Genomic DNA, 12,937 nt, shown 5'->3' with positions numbered 1-12,937 from the left:
AGGTGGTGCCATGTTTTTGCACTTTTTCTGTTTTTCATGTGTCTATGAGGTTGATAGAACTTCATTAAGCCTTTTTCTTCCTGGAGGCTGAAACCTTGAGGGTCAAACGTGCCAATAGAGAAACAGCGCTTTAGTGACATCACAAAGCCATACCCTCCCCCTCATTATCATAACACAACAGGTGTGGGCATGAGGAGGAGGAGGGACTAGGACAGGTGGGTGGTGCTAAGGTGGTGGAGGAGGTGCTAAGGTGAGAACCAGGTATACTTAATGAACTGGTGGGTGTGTCTACATAAAAACAACATTTTAACACTTACTGTACACTTTATTTTTGTTGAAAAAAATCCTTACATAATAATAATACCTTATGATCAGGTTTTAGGGTTGAAAAATATCATGGCACTCCATCTTTAAGTATACATAGGGCTGAAGTAATAATAATAAAAATCTAAATCCACAAAATAACTAACTAAAGTTGTCAAATAATTGTAGTAGAGTAAAAAGTACAATATTTGCCTCTGAGATGTAGTGGAGTAGAAGTAAAAATACTGAAAATTGGAAACACTCCGGTAAAGTAAAAAAATCCTCAAAAGTGCACTTAAGTACAGTACCTGAGTAAATGTACTTTACGCCACTGATCCTCATAGCCCGCCAGTGGGCCCAGGCCCCACAGGTTGAGAACCGCTGCACTGGAGGGGGGGGGGGTTCAGAGTGAGTGAATGTACAGATAAGACAGACAGCCCACCTCTTCACATTTCCCACATGTAAAAGTCATGTTTTCCCCCTCATTGTCGTGCCTGATTTGTCTCTTTGTCTCCACTGAATTGCCACCATTGAATTGCCACCCAGGTGTGAATTGACACCCTTTCACACCTGGCAAATGCCCCCCCCCCTTTTTTCTCCGTGACGAGGCTTGGACTAAGTTCCCACTGAAGTGCCAATGGCAGGCCATCAGACGTCTTATCTGTATTCATACATTTATGTCCATAGTGACATTACCGAGTGAATGTATTCATAAACACTTATGTTCATAGTGACATTACTGAGTGAATGTATTCATAAACACTTATGCCCATAGTGACATTACTGAGTGAATGTATTCATAAACACTTATGTTCATAGTGACATTACTGAGTGAATGTATTCATAAACACTTATGTTCATAGTGACATTACTGAGTGAATGTATTCATAAACACTTATGTCCATAGTGACATTACGGAGTGAATGTATTCATAAACACTTATGCCCATAGTGACATTACTGAGTGAATGTATTCATAAACACTTATGTTCATAGTGACATTACTGAGTGAATGTATTCATAAACACTTATGTCCATAGTGACATTACGGAGTGAATGTATTCATAAACACTTATGCCCATAGTGACATTACTGAGTGAATGTATTCATAAACACTTATGTCCATAGTGACATTACCGAGTGAATGTATTCATAAACACTTATGTCCATAGTGACATTACGGAGTGAATGTATTCATAAACATTTATGTTTATAGTGAGATTAATGTGCAGTAATAAGGGGGGAAAAAAGCACAAAATGTTTTTCTTATTTTTTTTTGCATTTTCAAAAAGGATCTGTAATGTACTGTACTGTATGTAAATATTGTAAAGAAAAATCACCCTTTTTTATGCTATGTCGTACGACGGCATCGCCGACACCGAAAGATAAGAAGATCTGCAAAGCTCGCAACGTTGGCGCGGACGCGTCGCTGAGCGTGTAAGATCGGCAATTTTTTGGATCGTTCCGCGTGACGTTGTGGTACGATGAAGCATAAATCAGGCTTGAAGGGGTAGTGTATATCTTATCTCTTTGGTTTTAAGGGGGTCGTTCATTCCCCAGAGGACTGTGTTTTTGGGGGCGTGTGGGGATTTCATTTTTGTTTTTCTTTTATATTGTTCGGTGGGACGATGCTGTGAACACAGTGTTTACCTTTGGACCATGGGCTTGGGGCCGGCTGCTGAGTTCAGCTCTTCTTCCTCGGTGACAGTCTGAGACAGAGAGAGAGTTGCAGGAGCTGATTTCCAAGCAGAACATGAGCCTCCTCCTCCTCCTCCTCCTCCTCCTCTCTTTGACTGATGTCTGCTGAGTTTAGCAGTTTTACTGAGACAGTCCATGTTATCATCAAGCATCCATCTCTGGGGGTACTGCTATTAAATGGCATTACATAACTGACTGACTGCTGCACTGTCTTTGTGTCTAATAATAATAATAATAATGTACTGAATGAGTGCAACACCACATCCAGCATGATGGCACAATATTGCATATTATGCCTACAGCCAACAGGGTTATTGTATTGTGTAAATTTGATTATTACTTCCACCATTTATCTACACAACATTTTTAATACCACCCGGTTAGTCTCTGGAGAGACTTAGAATATTTGTGTGGAATCTTACTTTAAAAAGCATAAACATGAATAGAAATGGCATTTGAGTGGAATACCTTTACGAAGTAAGAAGGTTGAAAAAAGTCGATTGACCTCCTCCTTGTACACTCCATTTGTCTTTAGTAAAGGTTTCTCGGTTGCCTCTTTCTGCTCTTCTAACTCACAGACCATGTTCAGTTGTAACTGCTCATTAGTAATGCATTTCATTAGCTGGATGTCGTGAAGGAAGCCTAGAATCGACACTGAATGTTAGATAGCTGAAAGTACGTCACTTGTCTTACAGTACTCACCCCTATCACCACCAAAACCATACAAGGCCTCGCTGTAAAGGCATGCCTGCCTTGTTGTCAAGTGACGTAAAAAATCACAGCGATGAAGGCGTGTTTGCATAATTTGTCGAAGCAAATAGATTACACTCAAACACACACACGCATGCATGCACATATACGTTAGGCCTTAGGGCATTAACAGAATAGTCGAATATTCAAATATTCAAATATTCAAATATTCAAATATTCAAATATTCAAATATTCGACTATCAAACCGACTATTCGACTATCAAACCGACTTTTCGACTATCAAACCGACTATTCGACTATCAAACCACTATTCGATTATTCTATAAAAAATATATATATATTTTTTATTATATATATTCTTTTTTGGCTTTTCTACAGCAGACACGCAGCTGTGAGCTCTGGTGTGACGTCAACTCGCATTCCTTGAGTCGAGTCATCAATGCCATTGAAAAAAAAAAATATATATATATTTTATTTTTCATAATCAAATCGATTAATCGAATATTCGAATACTTATAGGTCGAATAATTCGAATGCTAAAAATCACTATTCGTGAATGCCCTAATACACGTACGCACGCCTTGTTCCATATGCCAGCTCCACACAAGAATAGGCTCTGTGCATAACTGCGGTCCCTAGGTTTCCAGAAGGTGGAGCAGGAACAGGAAACATACCTGTTTCCTGTTCTAGTTCAAGGCTATGATAGAAGAAGGTAGGGTGAAGTCCACGGGCCAGTCAGGTGCCATTGACGCGCCATTGATGGGATGCAAAACTGGATCCGGAAGTTTGGTGAAATGCATTGGTGTCAATGAGGGCCGGTTGGACCAGCTTGTGAACAAACACCCCTTTTGAACGATTGTGTCCTTTCAGTCAGGTTTCTGGTTCAGGAATATAAAAGAAGACATGTCACAGGTTGTTTTCTAATCACTTGTTTTTCGATGTGCACACTTTATAATTGTATCAAGGCATCTAAACAGCCCCATGTATCGTAAGGTTAGGTTAGGCAGAGTTTTACTGAGGTTAAGTTCAGGAATGAGTTTAGGTTTAGGCATAGTTTTACCGAGGTTACGTTTAGGAATAAGGTCAGGTTTAGGCATAGTTTTACTGAGGTTACGTTTAGGAATAAGGTCAGGTTTAGGCATAGTTTTACTGAGGTTACGTTTAGGAATAAGGTTAGGTGTAGGCATAGTTTTACTGAGGTTAGGTTTAGGAATAAAGTTAGGTTTAGGAATAAGGTCAGGTTTAGGCATAGATTTACTGAGGTTACGTTTAGGAATAAGGTTAGGTTTAGGCATAGTTACTGAGGTTACGTTGAGGAGTACTTGGTGGCGACCGTTCCGATTTCGTCGAGTTTGACCGGGTCTGACTAGATCGTTGACCCAACCGTTCTTGTATTCTTGTGTTGTGCTCTGGGGAAAATGACCAAAAACACATTCCATCCGTTCATCGTAGTCTTCTCTTATGAGAGGCTGCTGTGCAGTGAATGGTTGGCAGCCTGGCAGAAAGGAACAATACAGTTCCCATCATGGCCTAATTCACTGCTCGTTTTATGATAAGTCAAGTTCAGGTTATCTTGTACACACACTCAATGCAGACAGCAACAACATTGCAGACAGTGAAATTATTTTACTCAAGGCTTTTCAGAACAGTGTGTATTCACTAGATTTCTCCAATCTTACGTCCACATGTTACAATTTTGAGGTACTTGAGTGTGCCTATTTTTCAATACTTCTACTTCTCTAAATCTCAGATGCAAATATTGTACTTTTTAGTGCACTACAAGTATTTGAAAACAATTATATGTATTTTTTTACATTTAGATTATTATTACAAAACATACAAATTATGCCCTGTTTTATATTTAATCTATTCTAATATAGCGATCTGCAGCTTTTGAAAGATTTTGACACATTTTGATAAACCTTTTTTTTTAAAAACTAAAATACTATAATAACTTGTGAAATGGGACATTCCTCATTCTGAGTAGGCTACTTGGACTACTAATAAGCTATATAAGTATATGTTGATGCCAATACTTTTGTACTTTTACTCAAGTACATTTTTTAAATAGGACTTTTACTAACGTCCGTCTTCCACCGTTGTGTAAAAATGACTTGCTCTGGCCATGGCTACAACAACCACAATTCCTCATTCCCTGTCAGCTACACTGATTGATCTGATCATCTCGTATGGACAGTCGACACTCCGGGAGTGATTCTGAATGGTTTTCAAAACACTGAGGATTGTTCTGCTGAACAAGATAGATATAAGATAAGAAATAACATTTCACATTTTCACAAAGTTGAATCAACAGAGGAGAAAATGCATTTTGACCAAAATGGCATCTTTAAATCCTCTTCTTCTTTTTTTACCACAAGAGGGCGCTTTAGGTCTGCCCTTTTTATTCTGGCCAGGGTGAGGCTCAGGCTAGAGAAGAGGCACTAGCTGTTGTCTCTTTGTTAACTCTCATTTACATTGATGTGTTTATTAATGTGCACTGTCCCTGGTAACTAAACAAAATAATTAGACTATGCACTGATGGAAGAAGTTTTTTTTTTTTTTACTAAAGTAAAAGTATTTCTACTTTGAGTAAAAGTAGCAATACCACAATGTAGGCCTGTATTAAAAATGTTGCTTCACAATTTCCCCAAAAATGTCATAAATCTGCAACGTAACTAGTGACTAAAGCTGATTGCAGTGGAATAAAACATTAAATAAATTCCTCTGAGATGTAGTGGAGTAGAAGTATATACAGGGTAAAGCAATTGAAAAATGTACATAAGTAAAATCTCAAAATTGCACTTACATGTACAGTACTTGAGAGCTGTACATAACTGTCACAACCCGGCCCGTGGGGCCATAACAAATTGAGGACAAATTGGACAAATAACAAATTGAGGAGAACACGGCGGTAGTGCAAAAAGTAACAATAATGTATTAACAGAAGTAACTAAATAATGTTTACAAAAGGTATGAGGATTGCAACTCAGTAGTGATGTCAGCAATGTACGGATGTGTGATCAACGTAGTGTGGGTGTATCAACTCAATCACAAGGGAACTAAAGCACACAAGCAAAAGAGTAGGTACTGTCATCTGGAGGGGTATTAACGAATGGTTGGCACCCACTGTTTTATAGGACTCCAGGGAGCACTGGCCAGGTGCTCCCAATGCACCTAATTGGAAACCCCAAATTGGCCGTGCCTACAGGATCTGTGGGACAGAAACACACACACACACACGCACACGCGCACACGCACACGCACACGCACACACACAAGGGAGTACACACCATGCACATACAACACAGGCCCTGCAGGCCAGGCCAAGAGGCTGTGACAAAATGTACTTAGTTACTTCACATCACTGCCCAGCAATACTGATTTCTTACATCCATGAGATTCAGTGCACATTCTGTGTGTGTGTGTGTGTGTGTGTGTGTGTGTGTGTGTGTGTGTGTGTGTGTGTGTGTGTGTGTGTGTGTGTGTGTGTGTGTGTGTGTGTGTGTGTGTGTGTGTGTGTGCGCGCGCGTGCGTGTGCGTGTGTGTGCGTGTGTGTGTGTGTGTGTGTGTACAGCTTGAGAATAGGCCTCGCATCGACCCATCAGGCCAGATCGGCAGACTTCCCATGAGCCTTTGTAACATCACAGGGAGTTATAAGGTCAGCTAAAGGTTGAGTGAACAGCCTATTATGCTATTTTTCACACACACACACACACACACACACACACACACACACACACACACACACACACACACACACACACACACACACACACACACACACACACATACAGGGAGATAAAGAGAAATACAGATATATAAATCTATAACTGGCAATTTGACAAAACAAACCAATAGGCATGGCCATAGCTGTGTGATATATTTGACCAGGGACATTTTTTGTCCCAGTAATATTGTATGTTAACGATACCATTGTCTTTACAACTACATTAATCACTTGAAACCTACTGCAGTATCCCTATTTTGGTGGGGAATAGCAAAAAAATAGCAGATGTATAAGCTCACAGCACATTGCTGTCATGACCATGACCCCGTGGCCTCTGCCCCGGCCCTGCTGTGTGCAGTGTCCTTTGAAGGTTTCATGACATCACATTTTCCAAAAAAAATCTTTTTTTCCTTCTTTTTCTATTACAGCAAAGAAAACTGAACTTTGAACATTCAGTCGGTCAAACCGATGAAAATGTGCCATGGAAGAACTTAACATGTCGCCTACCTCTGAAAAAAAACGAAAGGTCATAAAATGTCACAGTTGAGTAGACACGCACGAGACCAAACCCACTTCCTTGCATAAAGTTGTGTGGTGAGTTGTGTGCTGTGAGCTGAAGCATGAATACTGAAACCTCAGAATGCTGTGACATATGTAGTGTGTTGTTCCACCTTGTAGGTTGTAGCTCAAAGTATTTAGATATGGCCTTTAGTACAGTTAACCTCCACCTGTCTGTCTGCTCCTCATGTTAACCTCCACCTGTATGTCTGCTCCTCATGTTTATAAACCACCTGTCTGTCTGCTCCTCATGTTCATAAACCTGTCTGTCTGCTCTGCTCCTCGTGTTAACACCTGTCTGTCTGCTCCTCACGTTCATACACCTCCACCTGTCTGTCTGCTCCTCAAACTCCACCCTAATGCAGTGTTTCTCAAAGTGTTTAATTTCAAGGACCCGCAATTTTGATATGCATTAGGCCACAGACCTAGCCTGACACTTTTGTTTTAATGGGCGTGGATAGCGATTCAAGGGGCTGGAGCCAGGCTCCCACAAATCCCCTTTAACTCTAGCCTCGTTCCCAGCCTTACTCATCTGCGGAGAGGAAAGCCTGGTCACATGACCTAATGCAGAGAGTGTCTATAGGGGCGGCACTTCCGTCGTACGTATTTCCCCCGGAAACGATTTTTTTCGACCAATCACAACCCTTGTTTCATTCACAGAGAATGTGAACAGATTTGTATAAAGTATCAATGTCGTTTTCTTGGGCAGTACTTCCGCCAAATTCCGGTACTTCCGTTTAGACACTCGACTGGCTAGGTCTTGCCCAGCGTGCCTTAACTCTGAGTGTACAAATGGAACCAAATGGACCCGTAACAGTTACAGATCTGTACGTTTCCATTTGGTTCCTAACTATCAATCAATAGCTGGGGACCCCCTGGAACCCCCTGGAATCCCATGGAACCCCCTGAGAACCACAGCCCTGAGGGAGTCTCTCTCACTAGAAAACATGTACCGTGTTTTAAAATCTCTTCTCTGAATGCGCTTTTATGAGTAAGCCTTTCATAATCCTTTCAACATTTCCCTGTCTTCTTTTATTGTTTTATTATTTGACAGGTTTTATGGTTTTATTGTATTTGATGTTCTTCTTTCTTCACATCTTATCTATATCATCTATTTTATTTCCTGTATTGTCTATCTCATAATTGTTCTGTGTCTTCCCCCGTTTTTAGCTTTCATGTCTTATCTTGGCCAGATCATAGTTTTCACGATGAAAAGACTTGTCTTGCTGCTTATATGTGTTGTTTGATGTACCCTACCTAATCATGTTCTCTGTTAAACACTGTCACCTTGTTTTGGATATGTGCTATAGCCCACAAACAGTGACACAATTTGACACAATTAACATTTAATTATTCATAGATTTAGACTGAGACATAGACTTTTCAAATAAGTTGATATATGATTTTTCTGTGTTTCTCTGCTCTTCAGTGGGACTGTTCTCTTGTGTGCGCTCTTCAGTCTGGCTGCTTGTTTCTGTTGTCAGTATCATACACAGACGTGGGAACCAGCTAAAAAAGGATGTGTGATGTGGTCTGCTGACATTAAATAACAGGCCTACCATATTTACAGTATGTGCGTGACTGCGTGTGTGCAGTTGTGCATGCATCAATAAAGCCACAATGCACATTGCTTTTTTTCCCACGTTATTTTATTAGGTTTTTCTGAGCATTTATTTGACAGGTACTGTACTTTGCAGAGGCAAGGGCAGTGACCTGCAGCAAATGGTCCAGCCAGCCAGCAGGGACTCGGCTGTCAGAAATTAGTGCCCACGAGCCAGAGGCAACCTAACCACCCTAACCACTTTTTTTTTCTTTGTCTATACCTTCATTTATACAGGTGACAATCTACAAAATCTCTTTTACGAGGTACCCTGTTCAGGGCAGCAGCAGGACAAAGTTGCAACTTATACACAACATAACACATAAACAAACAATCACATAAAAACAGAAACAACTTTCTGAGTCAAGAAGTGCAAGCAGAGCGAGAAAAATAATATCACACCTTGGGAATTCATATGAGAAACATTAGGGATCGAAGCAGGTGCACTGTCCGGCAAAAACAAGGCACATTCAACTGGCCACGGCTATGCAATGGATTACCGCGAGCGGATTTCCGAGACTCCCGAGACCTGCGCGCGTGTAACGAGGCCATCTCCGTGCGGACAGCGATCACGGAAAATATTCCATGATTTTTCAAAGCTAGGTAAAAAAACACTCGTTTTCACTGGCACTGGGGTGACACTATTAACTTTTACTCTGGCAGTTAAGGGTCCATTTGGTTCCATTTGTACACTCTCAGAGTTATGAGGGTCTTGTTTTGAGAACCATATGTCCTGAGGTAATTCTGACTGTCTGCCATCAAATGGATCATGTAAACTTTTAAAAGATCTAAGCGTGATCAAGTCCTTTAGCTAAGTTATTCCAAACTGCAGTGGCAGCGCACATAAAGGCTCGTTTGCCAATACAAGGCCTTGATAGTACCTTTGTAATACTGAAAATAACTCTTAAGAGAAAGAGAATCTTTAGGCTTATACCGTCACGGCCAACACAGTCAAACATAGACTGTATAAAAACACAAAGGTGGCCGGAGCCAGCTGTGACGTCAACCATCAGTTTGTGGAGTCTTGTTTTGAAGCCCCCATGTTGGATATAGGATGCTGCCATCATGTCTCTTTGCAAACAAAAGGGACCAGGGCTCTTTCCTTTAGCAAGGGGTTAAATCCTTTCAGCAAACAATAATTGCTGATAAAATCCAGACAGCAGTTTGTGGAGGCGATCCACTCTGATACGAGTAAAATTACGCGTGCACTGGGCCATTGTAATTCCCAGTCCGTAGGCCATGCGATGAGGTTGTTTATAAGGAGGCTGACATGGAAGGGTGTGTAGCAGACAATGAATACGATCATGTTTGCTCTTACTATGCTGATGACGCGTTTCTTGTCCGCCGAGTCGTCTTTTTCCCTCGGCAGAATGCACAGGATCTGACTGGAACAGATCACAATGATCAACAGTGGAGCAAGGAAGCCTACGGTCAACAGAACAACCAGGAAGGTAAGATCTAGTGGCTCATCTTTACGTCTTTCGTAGCACGTCCATAGTTTACTGGGGTCATTAGACTCACTGAAAACAGCACACAGTGTCACCACCACCGTCCAAATGGCCAAACACACAGCGAAGGCAGCCTGTTTCTTCTTCCTCCAAGATCTAGCCTGAAGCGGGAACCTGACCACCAGGAAGCGATGGATACTGATGGCGGTGCTGGTCAGGATGCTGGCGTACATGTTGACGTAATGCACAGACAGGAGGACGGTGCAGAGTGCGGTCTTTTCCAGTTTCGGATCTACGATGCAGAAGAAGGCGTCGTAGATCCGGAACGGGAGGAAGAGGACGAGGGTGAGGTCTGCTACCGTCAGGTTGATCAGGTAGACGTGGGTGTCTGTCCAGGAGTCTCTCTTGACCATGAAGGCCCACAGCGCTGCCACGTTGAGGACCAGACCCAGGAGGAACAACAACGTGTATGCCACACCTTCGATGTGATCCACCTCACAGGTGCCGTTCCCTTCCATGTTAATCTGTGGACGAGGGGAAAATTGTGATTATGTTGATTGAAAATACTGAGCTTGGAACTTTGGGTTTCAGAAACGAATTATTGAATAACCAAATCTATTATATGCAGCACCACACTCTTTGCTTATGAAGTTAGAACATTAAGCAGAGTTTAGTTTATACTAACTAGCCTGGCGGGTTCAATTCTGTTTAATGTTCAACTGATCCAGACATTTGCGTTCTCACATACACTCCTGCATGTTACAGTATATGTCTAACATCACATGATATCATAACATAACATAACATGACTCTTCTTCTTCTGGGGTATATATTAGTGTTTACAGTAGGTGTTTCTGTGTGATGGAGCCAAGTGGTAGCATAATATGCTGTATATTATACAGACATAAACATTAATGGACCCACATTATGCCCACGTCCACCCACAAGCTCTCGCTTGGCTCAACCGATTTGGTCAATGTCAATATCAGTGTCACTTGTTGCTGCTTTGGCAAACTCATTACATTTGTATGAAGAGAGGAACTGAGCAGGAATCTGATCTGAAATGACATTTACTGCAGTATTAAGACCTTTAAAGATAATCAGATCAAGCCAAGAGTGCAGCCTTTTTTGTGAGTAGGCCTTGTAACATGATGTGTCATGTTGTGTACTGTAACATCACTGCTGGTCGGTGTGTGAGATTAGACACAGACACACAGTGATATTTAGACTTAGATATTATAGAGTGTTTGTTCAATGAAAAGTGGGCCTCCAAGAGGCTGGGCTAGCAATTTTCCAACACATACTTGTTTGATAAAAGCAAAAAGACAAGACATAACAAAGGCAAGGTATAATGCGATAACACACGACCTCTATCGATCCCGTTCTTGACTCGGTCTGGCTTTGGTGGTCTCAAATACAGAACTAACCAGGAGTGTGGATTGTATAGTGTTTTAAAATCAGCTAGTTAAACAAACTCACCAGTTCACTGCTGCTGGGTTTCTGGGGCGACCGGATGTATTTTTAGTTGCAACTAATCCAAAAGTGAACCGAATGTGTATGAGCATAATATCACACTACTGTGGCTGTGTGCTGTCTGCACTGTTTGCTGGTGTCATATAAAAACAAGTACATCCTTGCATCTAATTGCATAATTAGGGCCTCTTTGTCTCTACGGTTTGACGTAGATGAAAGGGACTGGATTGTACTTCCTGTCAGAATCATGCAGTTCTACACGTTTTCTTTCAGGGACTGGAAGTGTGGTTTCAAGTGTAGAGGTCGCTAAAGCAGTGGTTCTCAAAGTGGGGTCCGGGGACCCCTAGGGGTCCTTGAGGGAGTTCCAGGCGGTCCCCAGCTAAATGATAGTTAGGTTCCAAACGAACTCTTATGGGTCTGTAACTCCGAGAGTGTACAAATGGAACCAACGGGTCCATTTGGTTCCATTTGTACACAATGGTTGAGAAGCCGAGCCTAGAACCGTAGAAAACTTCTCTGGGGTCCCTGGCATATCTTTTCAAATGGGGGTCCGTGGGCTAATAAGTGTCAATTTGAGGTCCTTGACATGAAAAGGTTTGAGAACCACTGCGCTAAAGGGCCATTCACACTGAGCACTACAACTATATCGTTCAACATTATATTTTTTGGGCGGTGAAACCGCCCCTATAAGTGAGATTTGGAAAAATGTACAAATATCTTGGGCAGTGAAACCGGCCCTAAAAGTGAGGTTTGGAAATTTGTACAATTATCCTGCGCTGTGATTGGCCAATCACAATCTATTCAGGACTGTGATTGGCCAGTGTCACATGACACATGTGCATAGCCCTATATAACCAACCATAACTTTACAAAAACCATAAATTGGTTTTTGTAAAGTTATGGTTTCGTCCATCATAAAGAGTGTTTCAATAAATGTATTTATCTTTTGTACATGATTGGTTGACTCCATTCAGTATTGTGATTAGCTAGCAAGACACCGCCCACTTCACACAGGGTGTGATTTTTATAGTTTGTGTGAACTCTGCCATCCACTTGACATGATTTTTAAAGCTATATTTTTTTATAATTATAGACAGTCATAGTGCTCAGTGTGAACGGCCCTTTACACTGTAAGCCAGGGGTCTTCAACGTTTTTCAGCCCAAGGACCCCCTAGCTGAAATAGAGATGAGATGAAGCAGGGACCCCCCCCCCCCCACTACATACTGTATACAATTGTATTTTCATAGATTTCTAAACCAACACTAAACCTCTTTGCCGAAAATAGGCGATCTAGCTTGTAGATCTGCTATTTTCGGCGAATGTTCCCTTCAGAATAGGGATCCTAGGGTTCAAGTGGTTAATGTAAAAAATAATCCCATTACAAAAAGATTTGGCGGACCCCCTATAGTAGCTCTGAG

The 12,937-nt window shown here is 41.5% G+C and overlaps 1 protein-coding gene across 1 annotated transcript; it reads right to left on the bottom strand.

The window, feature by feature from the left end:
- Positions 1 to 9,660: 9,660 nt before the first annotated feature.
- On the bottom strand, positions 9,661 to 10,563 carry LOC308092862 (G-protein coupled receptor 35-like; the record flags this gene model as incomplete). The annotated part of the gene is made up of 1 exon (XM_080438960.1): positions 9,661 to 10,563. One exon carries the CDS (start codon positions 10,561 to 10,563, stop codon positions 9,661 to 9,663), a length of 903 nt encoding a protein of 300 aa, XP_080295086.1.
- Positions 10,564 to 12,937: the final 2,374 nt, after the last annotated feature.

Source organism: Gymnoscopelus braueri, assembly GCF_963280865.1.
Source record: "Gymnoscopelus braueri genome assembly, chromosome: 10".
NCBI classification, from domain to species: domain Eukaryota; kingdom Metazoa; phylum Chordata; class Actinopteri; order Myctophiformes; family Myctophidae; genus Gymnoscopelus; species Gymnoscopelus braueri.
The sequence above is the reverse complement of the archived record's forward strand: the minus strand, read 5'-3'. Positions and strand labels throughout refer to the sequence as shown.